This window comes from Oncorhynchus mykiss, chromosome 15 (assembly GCF_013265735.2).
Source record: "Oncorhynchus mykiss isolate Arlee chromosome 15, USDA_OmykA_1.1, whole genome shotgun sequence".
Classification (NCBI taxonomy): domain Eukaryota; kingdom Metazoa; phylum Chordata; class Actinopteri; order Salmoniformes; family Salmonidae; genus Oncorhynchus; species Oncorhynchus mykiss.
This window is the reverse complement of record NC_048579.1, coordinates 70,990,152-71,012,747: the sequence shown is the minus strand read 5'-3', so window position 1 is coordinate 71,012,747 and position 22,596 is coordinate 70,990,152. Positions and strand designations below refer to the sequence as shown.

Sequence of the window (22,596 nt, the reverse complement as noted above, 5' to 3'; positions counted from 1 at the left end):
TTAGTAGTGACAGGTCAACAGTAAGGTGGTAGCTAGTAGTGACAGGTCAACAGTAAGGTGGTAGCTAGTAGTGACAGGTCAACAGTAAGGTGGTAGCTAGCAGTGACAGGTCAACAGTAAGGTGGTAGCTAGTAGTGACAGGTCAACAGTAAGATGGTAGCTAGTAGTGACAGGTCAACAGTAAGGTGGTAGCTAGCAGTGACAGGTCAACAGTAAGGTGGTAGCTAGTAGTGACAGGTCAACAGTAAGGTGGTAGCTAGTAGTGACAGGTCAACAGTAAGGTGGTAGCTAGCAGTGACAGATCAACAGTAAGGTGGTAGCTAGTAGTGACAGGTCAACAGTAAGGTGGTAGCTAGTAGTGACAGGTCAACAGTAAGGTGGTAGCTAGCAGTGACAGGTCAACAGTAAGGTGGTAGCTAGTAGTGACAGGTCAACAGTAAGGTGGTAGCTAGTAGTGACAGGTCAATACTAACGTGGTAGCCAGTAGTGACAGGTCAATACTAACGTGGTAGCCAGTAGTGACAGGTCAATAGTAAGGTTGTAGGTAGTAGTGACAGGTCAACAGTAAGGTGGTAGCTAGTAGTGACAGGTCAACAGTAAGGTGGTAGCTAGTAGTGACAGGTCAACAGTAAGGTGGTAGCTAGCAGTGACAGGTCAACAGTAAGGTGGTAGCTAGTAGTGACAGGTCAACAGTAAGATGGTAGCTAGTAGTGACAGGTCAACAGTAAGGTGGTAGCTAGCAGTGACAGGTCAACAGTAAGGTGGTAGCTAGTAGTGACAGGTCAATACTAAGGTGGTAGCTAGTAGTGACAGGTCAACAGTAAGGTGGTAGCTAGCAGTGACAGGTCAACAGTAAGGTGGTAGCTAGTAGTGACAGGTCAACAGTAAGATGGTAGCTAGTAGTGACAGGTCAACAGTAAGGTGGTAGCTAGCAGTGACAGGTCAACAGTAAGGTGGTAGCTAGTAGTGACAGGTCAACAGTAAGGTGGTAGCTAGTAGTGACAGATCAACAGTAAGGTGGTAGCTAGTAGTGACAGATCAACAGTAAGGTGGTAGCTAGTAGTGACAGATCAACAGTAAGGTGGTAGCTAGTAGTGACAGATCAACAGTAAGGTGGTAGCTAGCAGTGACAGGTCAACAGTAAGGTGGTAGCTAGTAGTGACAGGTCAACAGTAAGGTGGTAGCTAGCAGTGACAGGTCAACAGTAAGGTGGTAGCTAGTAGTGACAGGTCAACAGTAAGGTGGTAGCTAGCAGTGACAGATCAACAGTAAGATGGTAGCTAGCAGTGACAGGTCAACAGTAAGGTGGTAGCTAGTAGTGACAGGTCAACAGTAAGGTGGTAGCTAGTAGTGACAGGTCAACAGTAAGGTGGTAGCTAGCAGTGACAGGTCAACAGTAAGGTGGTAGCTAGTAGTGACAGGTCAACAGTAAGGTGGTAGCTAGTAGTGACAGGTCAACAGTAAGGTGGTAGCTAGCAGTGACAGATCAACAGTAAGGTGGTAGCTAGTAGTGACAGGTCAACAGTAAGATGGTAGCTAGCAGTGACAGGTCAACAGTAAGGTGGTAGCTAGTAGTGACAGGTCAACAGTAAGGTGGTAGCTAGTAGTGACAGGTCAACAGTAAGGTGGTAGCTAGCAGTGACAGGTCAACAGTAAGGTGGTAGCTAGCAGTGACAGGTCAACAGTAAGGTGGTAGCTAGCAGTGACAGGTCAACAGTAAGGTGGTAGCTAGTAGTGACAGGTCAACAGTAAGGTGGTAGCTAGCAGTGACAGGTCAACAGTAAGGTGGTAGCTAGTAGTGACAGGTCAACAGTAAGGTGGTAGCTAGTAGTGACAGGTTAACAGTAAGATGGTAGCTAGCAGTGACAGGTCAACAGTAAGGTGGTAGCTAGCAGTGACAGGTCAACAGTAAGGTGGTAGCTAGCAGTGACAGGTCAACAGTAAGGTGGTAGCTAGTAGTGACAGGTCAACAGTAAGGTGGTAGCTAGTAGTGACAGGTCAACAGTAAGGTGGTAGCTAGTAGTGACAGGTCAACAGTAAGGTGGTAGCTAGCAGTGACAGGTCAACAGTAAGGTGGTAGCTAGTAGTGACAGGTTAACAGTAAGATGGTAGCTAGCAGTGACAGGTCAACAGTAAGGTGGTAGCTAGTAGTGACAGGTCAACAGTAAGGTGGTAGCTAGCAGTGACAGATCAACAGTAAGGTGGTAGCTAGCAGTGACAGGTCAACAGTAAGGTGGTAGCTAGTAGTGACAGGTCAACAGTAAGGTGGTAGCTAGTAGTGACAGGTCAACAGTAAGGTGGTAGCTAGTAGTGACAGGTCAACAGTAAGGTGGTAGCTAGCAGTGACAGGTCAACAGTAAGGTGGTAGCTAGTAGTGACAGGTTAACAGTAAGATGGTAGCTAGCAGTGACAGGTCAACAGTAAGGTGGTAGCTAGTAGTGACAGGTCAACAGTAAGGTGGTAGCTAGCAGTGACAGGTCAACAGTAAGGTGGTAGCTAGTAGTGACAGGTCAACAGTAAGGTGGTAGCTAGCAGTGACAGGTCAACAGTAAGGTGGTAGCTAGTAGTGACAGGTCAACAGTAAGGTGGTAGCTAGTAGTGACAGGTCAACAGTAAGGTGGTAGCTAGTAGTGACAGGTCAACAGTAAGGTGGTAGCTAGCAGTGACAGGTCAACAGTAAGGTGGTAGCTAGTAGTGACAGGTCAACAGTAAGGTGGTAGCTAGTAGTGACAGGTCAACAGTAAGGTGGTAGCTAGTAGTGACAGGTCAACAGTAAGGTGGTAGCTAGCAGTGACAGGTCAACAGTAAGGTGGTAGCTAGTAGTGACAGGTTAACAGTAAGGTGGTAGCTAGCAGTGACAGGTCAACAGTAAGGTGGTAGCTAGTAGTGACAGATCAACAGTAAGGTGGTAGCTAGCAGTGACAGGTCAACAGTAAGGTGGTAGCTAGTAGTGACAGGTCAACAGTAAGGTGGTAGCTAGTAGTGACAGGTCAACAGTAAGGTGGTAGCTAGCAGTGACAGATCAACAGTAAGGTGGTAGCTAGCAGTGACAGGTCAACAGTAAGATGGTAGCTAGCAGTGACAGGTCAACAGTAAGGTGGTAGCTAGTAGTGACAGGTCAACAGTAAGGTGGTAGCTAGTAGTGACAGGTCAACAGTAAGGTGGTAGCTAGTAGTGACAGGTCAACAGTAAGGTGGTAGCTAGCAGTGACAGGTCAACAGTAAGGTGGTAGCTAGCAGTGACAGGTCAACAGTAAGGTGGTAGCTAGCAGTGACAGGTCAACAGTAAGGTGGTAGCTAGCAGTGACAGGTCAACAGTAAGGTGGTAGCTAGCAGTGACAGGTCAACAGTAAGGTGGTAGCTAGTAGTGACAGGTCAACAGTAAGGTGGTAGCTAGTAGTGACAGGTTAACAGTAAGATGGTAGCTAGCAGTGACAGGTCAACAGTAAGGTGGTAGGTAGCAGTGACAGGTCAACAGTAAGGTGGTAGCTAGCAGTGACAGGTCAACAGTAAGGTGGTAGCTAGTAGTGACAGGTCAACAGTAAGGTGGTAGCTAGTAGTGACAGGTCAACAGTAAGGTGGTAGCTAGTAGTGACAGGTCAACAGTAAGGTGGTAGCTAGCAGTGACAGGTCAACAGTAAGGTGGTAGCTAGTAGTGACAGGTCAACAGTAAGGTGGTAGCTAGTAGTGACAGGTCAACAGTAAGGTGGTAGCTAGTAGTGACAGGTCAACAGTAAGGTGGTAGCTAGCAGTGACAGGTCAACAGTAAGGTGGTAGCTAGTAGTGACAGGTCAACAGTAAGGTGGTAGCTAGTAGTGACAGGTCAACAGTAAGGTGGTGGCTAGTAGTGACAGGTCAACAGTAAGGTGGTAGCTAGTAGTGACAGGTCAACAGTAAGGTGGTAGCTAGCAGTGACAGGTCAACAGTAAGGTGGTAGCTAGCAGTGACAGGTCAACAGTAAGGTGGTAGCTAGCAGTGACAGGTCAACAGTAAGGTGGTAGCTAGTAGTGACAGGTCAACAGTAAGGTGGTAGCTAGCAGTGACAGGTCAACAGTAAGGTGGTAGCTAGCAGTGACAGGTTAACAGTAAGGTGGTAGCTAGTAGTGACAGGTCAACAGTAAGGTGGTAGCTAGTAGTGACAGGTCAACAGTAAGGTGGTAGCTAGTAGTGACAGGTCAACAGTAAGGTGGTAGCTAGCAGTGACAGGTCAACAGTAAGGTGGTAGCTAGCAGTGACAGGTCAACAGTAAGGTGGTAGCTAGCAGTGACAGGTCAACAGTAAGGTGGTAGCTAGCAGTGACAGGTCAACAGTAAGGTGGTAGCTAGCAGTGACAGGTCAACAGTAAGGTGGTAGCTAGTAGTGACAGGTCAACAGTAAGGTGGTAGCTAGTAGTGACAGGTCAACAGTAAGGTGGTAGCTAGCAGTGACAGGTCAACAGTAAGGTGGTAGCTAGTAGTGACAGGTCAACAGTAAGGTGGTAGCTAGTAGTGACAGGTCAACAGTAAGGTGGTAGCTAGTAGTGACAGGTCAACAGTAAGGTGGTAGCTAGTAGTGACAGGTCAACAGTAAGGTGGTAGCTAGTAGTGACAGGTCAACAGTAAGATGGTAGCTAGCAGTGACAGGTCAACAGTAAGGTGGTAGCTAGCAGTGACAGGTCGATAGTAAGATGGTAGCTAGCAGTGACAGGTCAACAGTAAGGTGGTAGCTAGTAGTGACAGGTCAACAGTAAGGTGGTAGCTAGTAGTGACAGATCAACAGTAAGGTGGTAGCTAGCAGTGACAGGTCGACAGTAAGGTGGTAGCTAGCAGTGACAGGTCGATAGTAAGATGGTAGCTAGTAGTGACAGGTCAACAGTAAGGTGGTAGCTAGCAGTGACAGGTCGATAGTAAGATGGTAGCTAGCAGTGACAGGTCAACAGTAAGGTGGTAGCTAGCAGTGACAGGTCAACAGTAAGGTGGTAGCTAGCAGTGACAGGTCAACAGTAAGGTGGTAGCTAGTAGTGACAGGTCAACAGTAAGGTGGTAGCTAGTAGTGACAGGTCAACAGTAAGGTGGTAGCTAGCAGTGACAGGTCAACAGTAAGGTGGTAGCTAGCAGTGACAGGTCAACAGTAAGATGGTAGCTAGTAGTGACAGGTCAACAGTAAGGTGGTAGCTAGCAGTGACAGGTCGATAGTAAGATGGTAGCTAGCAGTGACAGGTCAACAGTAAGGTGGTAGCTAGCAGTGACAGGTCAACAGTAAGGTGGTAGCTAGTAGTGACAGGTCAACAGTAAGGTGGTAGCTAGTAGTGACAGATCAACAGTAAGGTGGTAGCTAGCAGTGACAGGTCAACAGTAAGGTGGTAGCTAGCAGTGACAGGTTAACAGTAAGGTGGTAGCTAGTAGTGACAGGTCAACAGTAAGGTGGTAGCTAGTAGTGACAGGTCAACAGTAAGGTGGTAGCTAGCAGTGACAGGTTAACAGTAAGGTGGTAGCTAGTAGTGACAGGTCAACAGTAAGGTGGTAGCTAGTAGTGACAGGTCAACAGTAAGGTGGTAGTTAGTAGTGACAGGTCAACAGTAAGGTGGTAGCTAGCAGTGACAGGTCAACAGTAAGGTGGTAGCTAGCAGTGACAGGTCAACAGTAAGGTGGTAGCTAGTAGTGACAGGTCAACAGTAAGGTGGTAGCTAGCAGTGACAGGTCAACAGTAAGGTGGTAGCTAGTAGTGACAGGTCAACAGTAAGGTGGTAGCTAGCAGCGACAGGTCAACAGTAAGGTGGTAGCTAGCAGTGACAGGTCAACAGTAAGGTGGTAGCTAGCAGTGACAGGTCAACAGTAAGGTGGTAGCTAGTAGTGACAGGTCAACAGTAAGGTGGTAGCTAGTAGTGACAGGTCAACAGTAAGGTGGTAGCTAGCAGTGACAGGTCAACAGTAAGGTGGTAGCTAGCAGTGGCAGATCAACAGTAAGGTGGTAGCTAGTAGTGACAGGTCAACAGTAAGGTGGTAGCTAGTAGTGACAGGTCAACAGTAAGGTGGTAGCTAGTAGTGACAGGTCAACAGTAAGGTGGTAGCTAGTAGTGACAGGTCAACAGTAAGGTGGTAGCTAGTAGTGACAGGTCAACAGTAAGATGGTAGCTAGCAGTGACAGGTCGATAGTAAGGTGGTAGCTAGTAGTGACAGGTCAACAGTAAGGTGGTAGCTAGCAGTGACAGGTCAACAGTAAGGTGGTAGCTAGCAGTGACAGGTCAACAGTAAGGTGGTAGCTAGCAGTGACAGGTCAACAGTAAGGTGGTAGCTAGTAGTGACAGGTCAACAGTAAGGTGGTAGCTAGTAGTGACAGGTCAACAGTAAGGTGGTAGCTAGTAGTGACAGGTCAACAGTAAGGTGGTAGCTAGTAGTGACAGGTTAACAGTAAGGTGGTAGCTAGCAGTGACAGGTCAACAGTAAGTGGTAGTTAGTAGTGACAGGTCAACAGTAAGGTGGTAGCTAGCAGTGACAGGTCAACAGTAAGGTGGTAGCTAGCAGTGACAGGTCAACAGTAAGATGGTAGTTAGTAGTGACAGGTCAACAGTAAGGTGGTACCTGGCAGTGACAGGTCAACAGTAAGGTGGTAGCTAGCAGTGACAGGTTAACAGTAAGGTGGTAGCTAGTAGTGACAGGTCAACAGTAAGGTGGTAGCTAGTAGTGACAGGTCAACAGTAAGGTGGTAGCTAGTAGTGACAGGTCAACAGTAAGGTGGTAGCTAGTAGTGACAGGTTAACAGTAAGGTGGTAGCTAGCAGTGACAGATCAACAGTAAGGTGGTAGCTAGCAGTGACAGGTCAACAGTAAGGTGGTAGCTAGTAGTGACAGGTCAACAGTAAGGTGGTAGCTAGTAGTGACAGGTCAACAGTAAGGTGGTAGCTAGTAGTGACAGGTCAACAGTAAGGTGGTAGCTAGTAGTGACAGGTCAACAGTAAGGTGGTAGCTAGTAGTGACAGGTCAACAGTAAGGTGGTAGCTAGTAGTGACAGGTCAACAGTAAGGTGGTAGCTAGTAGTGACAGGTCAACAGTAAGGTGGTAGCTAGCAGTGACAGGTCAACAGTAAGGTGGTAGCTAGTAGTGACAGGTCAACACTAAGGTGGTAGCTAGTAGTGACAGGTCAACAGTAAGGTGGTAGCTAGTAGTGACAGGTCAACAGTAAGGTGGTAGCTAGTAGTGACAGGTCAACAGTAAGGTGGTAGCTAGTAGTGACAGGTCAACAGTAAGGTGGTAGCTAGTAGTGACAGGTCAACAGTAAGGTGGTAGCTAGTAGTGACAGGTCAACAGTAAGGTGGTAGCTAGTAGTGACAGGTCAACAGTAAGGTGGTAGCTAGCAGTGACAGGTCAACAGTAAGGTGGTAGCTAGTAGTGACAGGTCAACAGTAAGGTGGTAGCTAGCAGTGACAGGTCAACAGTAAGGTGGTAGCTAGTAGTGACAGGTCAACAGTAAGGTGGTAGCTAGTAGTGACAGGTCAACAGTAAGGTGGTAGCTAGTAGTGACAGATCAACAGTAAGGTGGTAGCTAGTAGTGACAGGTCAACAGTAAGGTGGTAGCTAGTAGTGACAGGTCAACAGTAAGGTGGTAGCTAGTAGTGACAGGTCAACAGTAAGGTGGTAGCTAGTAGTGACAGGTCAACAGTAAGGTGGTAGCTAGTAGTGACAGGTTAACAGTAAGGTGGTAGCTAGCAGTGACAGGTCAACAGTAAGGTGGTAGCTAGTAGTGACAGGTCAACAGTAAGGTGGTAGCTAGTAGTGACAGGTCAACAGTAAGGTGGTAGCTAGCAGTGACAGGTCGATAGTAAGATGGTAGCTAGCAGTGACAGGTTAACAGTAAGGTGGTAGCTAGCAGTGACAGGTCAACAGTAAGGTGGTAGCTAGTAGTGACAGGTCAACAGTAAGGTGGTAGCTAGTAGTGACAGGTCAACAGTAAGGTGGTAGCTAGCAGTGACAGGTCGATAGTAAGATGGTAGCTAGCAGTGACAGATCAACAGTAAGGTGGTAGCTAGTAGTGACAGGTCAACAGTAAGGTGGTAGCTAGTAGTGACAGGTCAACAGTAAGGTGGTAGCTAGTAGTGACAGGTCAACAGTAAGGTGGTAGCTAGTAGTGACAGGTCAACACTAAGGTGGTAGCTAGTAGTGACAGGTCAACAGTAAGGTGGTAGCTAGTAGTGACAGGTCAACAGTAAGGTGGTAGCTAGTAGTGACAGGTCAACAGTAAGGTGGTAGCTAGTAGTGACAGGTTAACAGTAAGGTGGTAGCTAGCAGTGACAGGTCAACAGTAAGTGGTAGTTAGTAGTTACAGGTCAACAGTAAGGTGGTAGCTAGCAGTGACAGGTCAACAGTAAGGTGGTAGCTAGCAGTGACAGGTCAACAGTAAGATGGTAGTTAGTAGTGACAGGTCAACAGTAAGGTGGTACCTAGCAGTGACAGGTCAACAGTAAGGTGGTAGCTAGCAGTGACAGGTTAACAGTAAGGTGGTAGCTAGTAGTGACAGGTCAACAGTAAGGTGGTAGCTAGTAGTGACAGGTCAACAGTAAGGTGGTAGCTAGTAGTGACAGGTCAACAGTAAGGTGGTAGCTAGTAGTGACAGGTTAACAGTAAGGTGGTAGCTAGCAGTGACAGATCAACAGTAAGGTGGTAGCTAGCAGTGACAGGTCAACAGTAAGGTGGTAGCTAGTAGTGACAGGTCAACAGTAAGGTGGTAGCTAGTAGTGACAGGTCAACAGTAAGGTGGTAGCTAGTAGTGACAGGTCAACAGTAAGGTGGTAGCTAGTAGTGACAGGTCAACAGTAAGGTGGTAGCTAGTAGTGACAGGTCAACAGTAAGGTGGTAGCTAGTAGTGACAGGTCAACAGTAAGGTGGTAGCTAGTAGTGACAGGTCAACAGTAAGGTGGTAGCTAGTAGTGACAGATCAACAGTAAGGTGGTAGCTAGTAGTGACAGGTCAACAGTAAGGTGGTAGCTAGTAGTGACAGGTCAACAGTAAGGTGGTAGCTAGTAGTGACAGGTCAACAGTAAGGTGGTAGCTAGTAGTGACAGGTCAACAGTAAGGTGGTAGCTAGTAGTGACAGGTTAACAGTAAGGTGGTAGCTAGCAGTGACAGGTCAACAGTAAGGTGGTAGCTAGTAGTGACAGGTCAACAGTAAGGTGGTAGCTAGTAGTGACAGGTCAACAGTAAGGTGGTAGCTAGCAGTGACAGGTCGATAGTAAGATGGTAGCTAGCAGTGACAGGTTAACAGTAAGGTGGTAGCTAGCAGTGACAGGTCAACAGTAAGGTGGTAGCTAGTAGTGACAGGTCAACAGTAAGGTGGTAGCTAGTAGTGACAGGTCAACAGTAAGGTGGTAGCTAGCAGTGACAGGTCGATAGTAAGATGGTAGCTAGCAGTGACAGATCAACAGTAAGGTGGTAGCTAGTAGTGACAGGTCAACAGTAAGGTGGTAGCTAGTAGTGACAGGTCAACAGTAAGGTGGTAGCTAGTAGTGACAGGTCAACAGTAAGGTGGTAGCTAGTAGTGACAGGTCAACACTAAGGTGGTAGCTAGTAGTGACAGGTCAACAGTAAGGTGGTAGCTAGTAGTGACAGGTCAACAGTAAGGTGGTAGCTAGTAGTGACAGGTCAACAGTAAGGTGGTAGCTAGTAGTGACAGGTTAACAGTAAGGTGGTAGCTAGCAGTGACAGGTCAACAGTAAGTGGTAGTTAGTAGTGACAGGTCAACAGTAAGGTGGTAGCTAGCAGTGACAGGTCAACAGTAAGGTGGTAGCTAGCAGTGACAGGTCAACAGTAAGATGGTAGTTAGTAGTGACAGGTCAACAGTAAGGTGGTACCTAGCAGTGACAGGTCAACAGTAAGGTGGTAGCTAGCAGTGACAGGTTAACAGTAAGGTGGTAGCTAGTAGTGACAGGTCAACAGTAAGGTGGTAGCTAGTAGTGACAGGTCAACAGTAAGGTGGTAGCTAGTAGTGACAGGTCAACAGTAAGGTGGTAGCTAGTAGTGACAGGTTAACAGTAAGGTGGTAGCTAGCAGTGACAGATCAACAGTAAGGTGGTAGCTAGCAGTGACAGGTCAACAGTAAGGTGGTAGCTAGTAGTGACAGGTCAACAGTAAGGTGGTAGCTAGTAGTGACAGGTCAACAGTAAGGTGGTAGCTAGTAGTGACAGGTCAACAGTAAGGTGGTAGCTAGTAGTGACAGGTCAACAGTAAGGTGGTAGCTAGTAGTGACAGGTCAACAGTAAGGTGGTAGCTAGTAGTGACAGGTCAACAGTAAGGTGGTAGCTAGCAGTGACAGGTCAACAGTAAGGTGGTAGCTAGTAGTGACAGGTCAACAGTAAGGTGGTAGCTAGTAGTGACAGGTCAACAGTAAGGTGGTAGCTAGTAGTGACAGGTCAACAGTAAGGTGGTAGCTAGTAGTGACAGGTCAACAGTAAGGTGGTAGCTAGTAGTGACAGGTCAACAGTAAGGTGGTAGCTAGTAGTGACAGGTCAACAGTAAGGTGGTAGCTAGCAGTGACAGGTCAACAGTAAGGTGGTAGCTAGCAGTGACAGGTCAACAGTAAGGTGGTAGCTAGTAGTGACAGGTCAACAGTAAGGTGGTAGCTAGCAGTGACAGGTCAACAGTAAGGTGGTAGCTAGTAGTGACAGGTCAACAGTAAGGTGGTAGCTAGTAGTGACAGGTCAACAGTAAGGTGGTAGCTAGTAGTGACAGATCAACAGTAAGGTGGTAGCTAGTAGTGACAGGTCAACAGTAAGGTGGTAGCTAGTAGTGACAGGTCAACAGTAAGGTGGTAGCTAGTAGTGACAGGTCAACAGTAAGGTGGTAGCTAGTAGTGACAGGTCAACAGTAAGGTGGTAGCTAGTAGTGACAGGTTAACAGTAAGGTGGTAGCTAGCAGTGACAGGTCAACAGTAAGGTGGTAGCTAGTAGTGACAGGTCAACAGTAAGGTGGTAGCTAGTAGTGACAGGTCAACAGTAAGGTGGTAGCTAGCAGTGACAGGTCGATAGTAAGATGGTAGCTAGCAGTGACAGATCAACAGTAAGGTGGTAGCTAGTAGTGACAGGTCAACAGTAAGGTGGTAGCTAGTAGTGACAGGTCAACAGTAAGGTGGTAGCTAGTAGTGACAGGTCAACAGTAAGGTGGTAGCTAGTAGTGACAGGTCAACACTAAGGTGGTAGCTAGTAGTGACAGGTCAACAGTAAGGTGGTAGCTAGTAGTGACAGGTCAACAGTAAGGTGGTAGCTAGTAGTGACAGGTCAACAGTAAGGTGGTAGCTAGCAGTGACAGGTCAACAGTAAGGTGGTAGCTAGTAGTGACAGGTCAACAGTAAGGTGGTAGCTAGTAGTGACAGGTCAACAGTAAGGTGGTAGCTAGTAGTGACAGGTCAACAGTAAGGTGGTAGCTAGTAGTGACAGGTCAACAGTAAGGTGGTAGCTAGTAGTGACAGGTCAACAGTAAGGTGGTAGCTAGTAGTGACAGGTCAACAGTAAGGTGGTAGCTAGTAGTGACAGGTCAACAGTAAGGTGGTAGCTAGTAGTGACAGGTCAACAGTAAGGTGGTAGCTAGCAGTGACAGGTCAACAGTAAGGTGGTAGCTAGTAGTGACAGGTCAACAGTAAGGTGGTAGCTAGCAGTGACAGGTCAACAGTAAGGTGGTAGCTAGCAGTGACAGGTCAACAGTAAGGTGGTAGCTAGCAGTGACAGGTCAATACTAAGGGGGTAGCTAGTAGTGACAGGTCAATACTAAGGTGGTAGCTAGTAGTGACAGGTCAACAGTAAGGTGGTAGCTAGTAGTGACAGGTCAACAGTAAGGTGGTAGCTAGTAGTGACAGGTCAACAGTAAGGTGGTAGCTAGTAGTGACAGGTCAACAGTAAGGTGGTAGCTAGTAGTGACAGGTCAACAGTAAGGTGGTAGCTAGCAGTGACAGGTCAACAGTAAGGTGGTAGCTAGTAGTGACAGATCAACAGTAAGGTGGTAGCTAGCAGTGACAGGTCAACAGTAAGGTGGTAGCTAGTAGTGACAGGTCAACAGTAAGGTGGTAGCTAGTAGTGACAGGTCAACAGTAAGGTGGTAGCTAGTAGTGACAGGTCAACAGTAAGGTGGTAGCTAGTAGTGACAGGTCAACAGTAAGGTGGTAGCTAGTAGTGACAGGTCAACAGTAAGGTGGTAGCTAGCAGTGACAGGTCAACAGTAAGGTGGTAGCTAGTAGTGACAGATCAACAGTAAGGTGGTAGCTAGCAGTGACAGGTCAACAGTAAGGTGGTAGCTAGTAGTGACAGGTCAACAGTAAGGTGGTAGCTAGCAGTGACAGGTCAACAGTAAGGTGGTAGCTAGTAGTGACAGGTTAACAGTAAGGTGGTAGCTAGTAGTGACAGGTCAACAGTAAGGTGGTAGCTAGTAGTGACAGGTCAACAGTAAGGTGGTAGCTAGTAGTGACAGGTCAACAGTAAGGTGGTAGCTAGCAGTGACAGGTCAACAGTAAGGTGGTAGCTAGTAGTGACAGATCAACAGTAAGGTGGTAGCTAGTAGTGACAGATCAACAGTAAGGTGGTAGCTAGTAGTGACAGATCAACAGTAAGGTGGTAGCTAGTAGTGACAGGTCAACAGTAAGGTGGTAGCTAGCAGTGACAGGTCAACAGTAAGGTGGTAGCTAGTAGTGACAGATCAACAGTAAGGTGGTAGCTAGTAGTGACAGGTCAACAGTAAGGTGGTAGCTAGCAGTGACAGGTCAACAGTAAGGTGGTAGCTAGTAGTGACAGGTCAACAGTAAGGTGGTAGCTAGCAGTGACAGGTCAACAGTAAGGTGGTAGCTAGTAGTGACAGGTTAACAGTAAGGTGGTAGCTAGTAGTGACAGGTCAACAGTAAGGTGGTAGCTAGTAGTGACAGGTCAACAGTAAGGTGGTAGCTAGTAGTGACAGGTCAACAGTAAGGTGGTAGCTAGTAGTGACAGGTCAACAGTAAGGTGGTAGCTAGTAGTGACAGGTCAACAGTAAGGTGGTAGCTAGCAGTGACAGGTCAACAGTAAGGTGGTAGCTAGTAGTGACAGGTCAACAGTAAGGTGGTAGCTAGTAGTGACAGGTCAACAGTAAGGTGGTAGCTAGTAGTGACAGGTCAACAGTAAGGTGGTAGCTAGTAGTGACAGGTCAACAGTAAGGTGGTAGCTAGCAGTGACAGGTCAACAGTAAGGTGGTAGCTAGCAGTGACAGGTCAACACTAAGGTGGTACCTAGTAGTGACAGGTCAACAGTAAGGTGGTAGCTAGTAGTGACAGGTCAACAGTAAGGTGGTAGCTAGTAGTGACAGGTCAACAGTAAGGTGGTAGCTAGTAGTGACAGGTCAACACTAAGGTGGTACCTAGTAGTGACAGGTCAACAGTAAGGTGGTAGCTAGCAGTGACAGGTCAACACTAAGGTGGTACCTAGTAGTGACAGGTCAACAGTAAGGTGGTAGCTAGTAGTGACAGGTCAACAGTAAGGTGGTAGCTAGTAGTGACAGGTCAACAGTAAGGTGGTAGCTAGTAGTGACAGGTCAACAGTAAGGTGGTAGCTAGTAGTGACAGGTCAACAGTAAGGTGGTAGCTAGTAGTGACAGGTCAACAGTAAGGTGGTAGCTAGTAGTGACAGGTCAACAGTAAGGTGGTAGCTAGTAGTGACAGGTCAACAGTAAGGTGGTAGCTAGCAGTGACAGGTCAACAGTAAGGTGGTAGCTAGCAGTGACAGGTCAACAGTAAGGTGGTAGCTAGTAGTGACAGGTCAACAGTAAGGTGGTAGCTAGTAGTGACAGGTCAACAGTAAGATGGTACCTAGTAGTGACAGGTCAACACTAAGGTGGTACCTAGTAGTGACAGGTCAACAGTAAGGTGGTAGCTAGTAGTGACAGGTCAACAGTAAGGTGGTAGCTAGCAGTGACAGGTCAACAGTAAGATGGTACCTAGTAGTGACAGGTCAACACTAAGGTGGTACCTAGTAGTGACAGGTCAACAGTAAGGTGGTAGCTAGTAGTGACAGGTCAACAGTAAGGTGGTAGCTAGTAGTGACAGGTCAACAGTAAGGTGGTAGCTAGTAGTGACAGGTCAACAGTAAGGTGGTAGCTAGTAGTGACAGGTCAACAGTAAGGTGGTAGCTAGTAGTGACAGGTCAACAGTAAGGTGGTACCTAGTAGTGACAGGTCAACAGTAAGGTGGTAGCTAGTAGTGACAGGTCAACAGTAAGGTGGTAGCTAGCAGTGACAGGTCAACAGTAAGGTGGTAGCTAGTAGTGACAGGTCAACAGTAAGGTGGTAGCTAGTAGTGACAGGTCAACAGTAAGGTGGTAGCTAGTAGTGACAGGTCAACAGTAAGGTGGTAGCTAGTAGTGACAGGTCAACAGTAAGGTGGTAGCTAGTAGTGACAGGTCAACAGTAAGGTGGTAGCTAGTAGTGACAGGTCAACAGTAAGGTGGTACCTAGCAGTGACAGGTTAACAGTAAGGTGGTACCTAGCAGTGACAGGTCAACAGTAAGGTGGTAGCTAGTAGTGACAGGTCAACACTAAGGTGGTAGCTAGTAGTGACAGGTCAACAGTAAGGTGGTAGCTAGTAGTGACAGGTCAACAGTAAGGTGGTAGCTAGTAGTGACAGATCAACAGTAAGGTGGTAGCTAGTAGTGACAGATCAACAGTAAGGTGGTACCTAGTAGTGACAGATCAACAGTAAGGTGGTAGCTAGTAGTGACAGGTCAACAGTAAGGTGGTAGCTAGTAGTGACAGGTCAACAGTAAGGTGGTAGCTAGTAGTGACAGGTCAACAGTAAGGTGGTAGCTAGTAGTGACAGATCAACAGTAAGGTGGTAGCTAGTAGTGACAGATCAACAGTAAGGTGGTAGCTAGTAGTGACAGATCAACAGTAAGGTGGTAGCTAGTAGTGACAGATCAACAGTAAGGTGGTACCTAGTAGTGACAGGTCAACAGTAAGGTGGTAGCTAGCAGTGACAGGTCAACAGTAAGGTGGTAGCTAGTAGTGACAGGTCAACAGTAAGGTGGTAGCTAGTAGTGACAGGTCAACAGTAAGGTGGTAGCTAGTAGTGACAGGTCAACAGTAAGGTGGTAGCTAGTAGTGACAGGTCAACAGTAAGGTGGTAGCTAGTAGTGACAGATCAACAGTAAGGTGGTACCTAGTAGTGACAGATCAACAGTAAGGTGGTAGCTAGTAGTGACAGGTCAACAGTAAGGTGGTAGCTAGTAGTGACAGGTTAACAGTAAGGTGGTACCTAGTAGTGACAGGTCAACAGTAAGGTGGTAGCTAGTAGTGACAGGTCAACAGTAAGGTGGTAGCTAGCAGTGACAGGTCAACAGTAAGGTGGTACCTAGTAGTGACAGATCAACAGTAAGATGGTAGCTAGTAGTGACAGGTCAACAGTAAGGTGGTAGCTAGCAGTGACAGGTCAACAGTAAGGTGGTAGCTAGTAGTGACAGGTCAACAGTAAGGTGGTAGCTAGTAGTGACAGGTTAACAGTAAGGTGGTAGCTAGTAGTGACAGGTTAACAGTAAGGTGGTAGCTAGCAGTGACAGGTCAAGAGTAAGGTGGTAGCTAGTAGTGACAGGTTAACAGTAAGGTGGTACCTAGTAGTGACAGGTCAACAGTAAGGTGGTAGCTAGTAGTGACAGGTCAACACTAAGGTGGTAGCTAGTAGTGACAGGTCAACACTAAGGTGGTAGCTAGTAGTGACAGGTCAACAGTAAGGTGGTAGCTAGTAGTGACAGGTCAACAGTAAGGTGGTAGCTAGTAGTGACAGGTCAACAGTAAGGTGGTAGCTAGTAGTGACAGGTCAACAGTAAGGTGGTAGCTAGTAGTGACAGGTCAACACTAAGGTGGTAGCTAGTAGTGACAGGTTAACAGTAAGGTGGTAGCTAGTAGTGACAGGTCAACAGTAAGGTGGTAGCTAGTAGTGACAGGTCAACAGTAAGGTGGTAGCTAGCAGTGACAGGTCAACAGTAAGGTGGTAGCTAGTAGTGACAGGTCAACAGTAAGGTGGTAGCTAGTAGTGACAGGTCAACAGTAAGGTGGTAGCTAGTAGTGACAGGTCAACAGTAAGGTGGTAGCTAGCAGTGACAGGTCAACAGTAAGGTGGTAGCTAGTAGTGACAGGTCAACAGTAAGGTGGTAGCTAGTAGTGACAGGTCAACATTAAGGTGGTACCTAGTAGTGACAGGTCAACAGTAAGGTGGTAGCTAGTAGTGACAGGTCAACAGTAAGGTGGTAGCTAGTAGTGACAGGTCAACAGTAAGGTGGTAGCTAGTAGTGACAGATCAACAGTAAGGTGGTAGCTAGTAGTGACAGGTTAACAGTAAGGTGGTAGCTAGTAGTGACAGATCAACAGTAAGGTGGTAGCTAGTAGTGACAGATCAACAGTAAGGTGGTAGCTAGTAGTGACAGGTTAACAGTAAGGTGGTACCTAGTAGTGACAGGTCAACAGTAAGGTGGTAGCTAGCAGTGACAGGTCAACAGTAAGGTGGTAGCTAGTAGTGACAGGTCAACAGTAAGGTGGTAGCTAGTAGTGACAGGTCAACAGTAAGGTGGTAGCTAGTAGTGACAGGTCAACAGTAAGGTGGTAGCTAGCAGTGACAGGTCAACAGTAAGGTGGTAGCTAGTAGTGACAGGTCAACAGTAAGGTGGTAGCTAGTAGTGACAGGTCAACAGTAAGGTGGTACCTAGTAGTGACAGGTCAACAGTAAGGTGGTAGCTAGTAGTGACAGGTCAACAGTAAGGTGGTAGCTAGTAGTGACAGATCAACAGTAAGGTGGTAGCTAGTAGTGACAGGTTAACAGTAAGGTGGTACCTAGTAGTGACAGGTCAACAGTAAGGTGGTAGCTAGCAGTGACAGGTCAACAGTAAGGTGGTACCTAGTAGTGACAGGTCAACAGTAAGGTGGTAGCTAGTAGTGACAGGTCAACAGTAAGATGGTAGCTAGCAGTGACAGGTCAACAGTAAGGTGGTACCTAGTAGTGACAGGTCAACAGTAAGGTGGTAGCTAGTAGTGACAGGTCAACAGTAAGGTGGTAGCTAGTAGTGACAGGTCAACAGTAAGATGGTAGCTAGCAGTGACAGGTCAACAGTAAGGTGGTACCTAGTAGTGACAGGTCAACAGTAAGGTGGTACCTAGTAGTGACAGGTTAACAGTAAGGTGGTAGCTAGCAGTGACAGGTCAACAGTAAGGTGGTAGCTAGTAGTGACAGGTCAACAGTAAGATGGTACCTAGTAGTGACAGGTCAACAGTAAGGTGGTAGCTAGTAGTGACAGGTCAACAGTAAGGTGGTAGCTAGTAGTGACAGGTCAACAGTAAGGTGGTAGCTAGTAGTGACAGGTCAACAGTAAGGTGGTAGCTAGCAGTGACAGGTCAACAGTAAGGTGGTAGCTAGTAGTGACAGGTCAACAGTAAGGTGGTAGCTAGCAGTGACAGGTCAACAGTAAGGTGGTAGCTAGTAGTGACAGGTCAACAGTAAGGTGGTAGCTAGCAGTGACAGGTCAACAGTAAGGTGGTAGCTAGCAGTGACAGGTCAACAGTAAGGTGGTAGCTAGTAGTGACAGGTCAACAGTAAGGTGGTAGCTAGCAGTGACAGGTCAACAGTAAGGTGGTAGCTAGCAGTGACAGGTCAACAGTAAGGTGGTAGCTAGCAGTGACAGGTCAACAGTAAGGTGGTAGCTAGCAGTGACAGGTCAACAGTAAGGTGGTAGCTAGCAGTGACAGGTCAACAGTAAGGTGGTAGCTAGCAGTGACAGGTCAACAGTAAGGTGGTAGCTAGTAGTGACAGGTCAACAGTAAGATGGTACCTAGTAGTGACAGGTCAACAGTAAGGTGGTAGCTAGTAGTGACAGGTCAACAGTAAGGTGGTAGCTAGCAGTGACAGGTCGATAGTAAGATGGTAGCTAGTAGTGACAGGTCAACACTAAGGTGGTAGCTAGTAGTGACAGGTCAACAGTAAGGTGGTAGCTAGTAGTGACAGGTCAACAGTAAGGTGGTACCTAGTAGTGACAGGTCAACAGTAAGGTGGTACCTAGCAGTGACAGGTCAACAGTAAGGTGGTAGCTAGTAGTGACAGGTCAACAGTAAGGTGGTAGCTAGTAGTGACAGGTCAACAGTAAAGGTGGTAGCTAGTAGTGACAGATAATCTGCAAACCAACGTCTCTTTTTGAACGGCTGTTTTGGGGGAACGTCGGGAACTGAATCTCATCTGTGAAAGAGCTTTTAATTTGTCTCCCTGATTGGCTCCCTGTGACTCCTGCCGTTTGAGCTCAAGACAACCATTATCTGGAGTTCAGTTAGAGAAACATTCTCTGAAGATGGTAATTTAACCATTATCTGGAGTTCAGTTACAGAAACATTCTCTGAAGATGGTAATTTAACCATTATCTGGAGTTCAGTTAGATAAACATTCTCTGAAGATGGTAATTTAACCATTATCTGGAGTTCAGTTAGATAAACACTCTCTGAAGATGGTAACTCAAACATTATCTGGAGTTCAGTTAATTGTTTTTGCAAAGGTGAAAAAAAATGTCACGTAAACTATTGAATTGAACTCATGTCACAATTTGACATAATGGAAGGCAACCCTTTAGGCTTTAGATGTCATATTGTTCATGGTTTTTCATCCGTTTGTAAGAATTACTGATCAAAGATCTGTTTGGGAGCCAAAAGACCCGGCTCAACGAAAAGACTTGGAATGTTCATCACTGTTAGCTAGTACCTCTCCTAAAGTAGTCCCCAGGAAGGCAACGGCGTGCTCTGTTTCCACAGCGACGGCCACAGCGGTCATCAGGCCCTTCTTGGTGAAAACAGGGTCGGTTGCCAGGGCGAACTCTGCCCTGCTGGCCAGCGGGGAGGGCAGGAACTCAGCACCACACTTTTGATTGGTCACCATGCCCTTCTGAAGAGGGAAGGAATCAATGTCAGATACATTATCTCACTAGTAGGTAGAAGTGATAATGTAGCAGTTAATACATTATATCTACATCCTGTAGAAGAGCAACGACCATAACGTCAAGGTAAACTAGAAAACCATCAATTGCTTCAAAACTGACAGCACGTACATTCTCGCTCTCCATACGAAAGGACATACAGTACGACTGCCCTTGACTGGAGGGACTGGTAAGGCTACAAACCTCTTTTTCAATTTTACACAGCTCGTCTGACTTGGAGGAGTATGGTGAGTAGACAGCAGACTTGTTGTTTATTTGTCCCTTGGTGCTGTAGCAGGCTCCTATGATCTCCACCAGTCTCTGGTTGATGGCCCTCAGTGGGTACATACACACTGCCGAGCTGGTGCTGTCGTCGTCCGAGCTGAACACCACAAACACAACCTGACAGGAAAACACCAGTCACTGTTCTTAACTCACTGTTCTTACCTCACTGTTCCTACCTCACTGTTCCTGACTCACTGTTCCTGACTCACTGTTCCTGACTCACTGTTCCTGACTCACTGTTCCTGACTCACTGTTCCTGACTCACTGTTCCTGACTCACTGTTCCTGACTCACTGTTCCTACCTCACTGTTCCTACCTCACTGTTCCTACCTCACTGTTCCTACCTCACTGTTCCTACCTCACTGTTCCTACCTCACTGTTCCTACCTCACTGTTCCTACCTCACTGTTCCTAACTCACTGTTCCTAACTCACTGTTCCTAACTCACTGTTCCTAACTCACTGTTCCTAACTCACTGTTCCTAACTCACTGTTCCTACCTCACTGTTCCTACCTCACTGTTCCTAACTCACTGTTCTCACGGTTCAGACTTGCCTCCTTAAGTAAAGGTGAAATGCCGCTTTATCTGTCCAAACTCATTTGTGGGATTCAATCTTATTCAAACAACTATTTGTCCCCTTAGGGCAATTCTATTAGGGGTTTTATCATTGAATTGGGGTATAGAATTGAACTGGTTAGTGGATTAAGTTTAAATTGTTAGAGGGGGAAAATAAATAGATACCTTATCCTGGGCTCCAACCGGTCCGTACCAGCCAGAGGAGCTCATATTCTTGGCCAGGGCTTCTCCTGGGAGGGTCACGTAGGCTGCCTGAACCTTGTTGTACTTGTTCCCCGCGCTGCAGTTCAGCTGGAGCTCTGTGTACGAGTAGTAGTTGTGGTCGTTCTCACACATCCTGGAGATAAAGGTGAAGTTCTTGGTTCCTGAATCCTGGGCGCCCAGGGTTCTGGAGAACAGGAAGTAGACAAAGCCCTCGTCCTGGAAGACGAGAGATGGAAATAGAGGAGAGAGAAAGAATGAGATAGAAGAGAATGAGTTCCATGAATCATTATTCATCTTTCAGTCTCTTTCTGGCGTTGTATTCACAGCCCTGAGGGGATGTTTCACACTGCTGTGTGTGTAGAAGGATTTTCTCCGTCTCTCTCACCTTGAAGACGTGTCTGAAGTCATGGAGGTAGCGCAGTGTGAAGGGGTTGGACTGGACGGCCGAGGCCTCAATGATGCTTTCGAACAACACCCAGTCACTGTGGACCTGGAGGATACGGGTGCTGATCAGCTTGGTGCTGTCATGGCTGCCGTAGCCCTTAGCCACCTGAAGAGAACAGAGAGGGGCAAATACGAGTTACCATGATGACCAGGAAGTAAATACAACATGGTTCAGCTTGGTGCTGTCATGGCTGACATAACCTTTACACACCTAGGACGAGACCGAGGGAACAGAACATGGGAAATTCTATTATCTAGTACCTTTACAATTTTAATTCCCAATACGACATCAGCATTGCGATTGCAACGCCAGGATAGTGGGTTTGATTCCTGGGACCACCCAATATGTAAAACATTTATACAAGTCGCTTTGACTAAAAGTGTCTGCTAAATGACATTATTATTACTGTGATATATCACGGAGCGGTTCGTCCACCTACCAGGAAGACGGTGAAGTTCCCCTTGTCCTTGAAGTAGTAAGACATGACCCCTACTACCGACACACTCTCCTCAGCACTGGCCACGTACGACTTCTCTCCTTTCGTATCGCTGAAGTACAGCAGCTGCTCCACATTAGACAGGTTCCTCAGAGAACAGATTCCTCTGTACAGACTCCCACACACTATCAAGGTGTCTTTGGATGGATGGATGAGGAGCAGTTTGTTATGGTTGTCTGTCTCCACTGCTTCCTCACAGGAAGTCACGGGCGGGGTACACTGGCGGTTGTCCAGTTCGGGTCCTGTTCTGGTGTGTGCCTCGGGGTGCAGGGATTGGTCCAGTTGGTAGAGGGCATTGACCGTGCCCACGTACAGCCGGCTGGTGATTGGGTCCTGGACTACGTTATTGATGAGGGTGTCGGAGGTGAACTCGTCGTAGGCGGAGCCGAGGAGGGAGAGAGACGACGTCGCCAAGATGGCAGCCAGGACCCACCGCCACGCCATCTCTGGAGGAGAGGAAGAGAAAAATTATTCTGTTACTCTTTATGTCTCTTTGTAACTTGGTAAAGAAAGAAAGAGAGCGAGAGGGGGAGAAGAGAGAGATAGAAGAAGAGGAAGGAAGGAGTGAGAGGGGGAGAAGAGAGAGATAGAAGAAGAGGAAGGAAGGAGTGAGAGGGGGAGAAGAGAGCGATAGAAGAAGAGGAAGGAAGGAGTGAGAGGGGGAGAAGAGAGAGATAGAAGAAGAGGAAGGAAGGAGTGAGAGGGGGAGAAGAGAGAGATAGGAGGAAGGAAGGAGTGAGAGGGGGAGAAGAGAGAGATAGAAGAAGAGGAAGGAAGGAGTGAGAGGGGGAGAAGAGAGAGATAGAAATATACAGATAAGGGGAAAATATATAATTAGTTCTTAATCTTAATCATTCCATTCTATTAGTCTTTCTGTGGCTTTGTAACTTAGTCATCACAGACAGGCCCGAGGGGACGTTTCAACAGCTAATAAGACATGAAATAAACATGAAGACATTAAGGTTAACAACGTTTAATAACATCCTCAGAATTATTTTTTATATTTTTTAGCACTAAGTTATTCAGTTCTACTTCAGCGTTTCTACCTTCCATTCTTTCATTGTTATTCATCCTCATCCTTCCCACTAAATATAAAGGAGGGAAAATCAATTCACCCGCTCCCCAAACTCCCCTCAGATGTTGAGATGTGGATCAGTGAATTTGACACGGCCGATAAAACAAGTTGTTTTTTTTTTCAAAAGAAAGAAGCGTTTGCAGCATTCGCTTTGCAGGCAAACTCCTCTTCTCTCCTCCCCTCATCCTTTCATCCCTGCCTACAGGTTTTCGGTAGTCAAACTCTCCTGGAATCAAAGGGATTCGAAGAGAGGTTGAGAGGAGTGGCACAGTGCCAAGGTAACAAAGGTGTCCTGTTGCATTACGGGTACGTCCTGTTGCATTATGGGTACGCCCTCAGCATGGGGGCAGAGAAACTCGTCTTTGCAAAAACTCACAACGATTCACAAACTTTTTTCCAAAACTTTTGGGTGGGTTGTTGTGAGACCTAACCAAAAACTTTGGCTGTGACCCAAAGTTGATACATTCCTTCTGACCCAGAGAACAAAGCAACATCCTCAGTAGAAACATGAATGAAGCGTAAAAAAATCAGACCACACCACCACCATGATCTCTGTAGCTTCTCTATGAGCACTTTGACCTTTACCTGGTTCATAAACCTCT

At 46.9% G+C, this 22,596-nt stretch overlaps 1 protein-coding gene across 1 annotated transcript in view; it reads right to left on the bottom strand.

Moving 5' to 3' along the window:
- LOC110490812 (plexin-B2) overlaps positions 1-22,596 on the bottom strand; it is a 184,912-nt gene that overhangs the window by 49,308 nt on the left and 113,008 nt on the right. Inside the window, exons 2-6 of the mRNA XM_036945206.1 lie at positions 20,863-21,365; positions 20,364-20,528; positions 19,940-20,194; positions 19,119-19,316; positions 18,704-18,883 (exon numbers count right to left, since the gene is read on the bottom strand). Coding sequence (XP_036801101.1) covers positions 18,704-18,883; positions 19,119-19,316; positions 19,940-20,194; positions 20,364-20,528; positions 20,863-21,363 — 1,299 coding nt within the window. The 5' untranslated portion in view covers positions 21,364-21,365. The remainder of the gene's footprint in view (positions 1-18,703; positions 18,884-19,118; positions 19,317-19,939; positions 20,195-20,363; positions 20,529-20,862; positions 21,366-22,596) is intronic.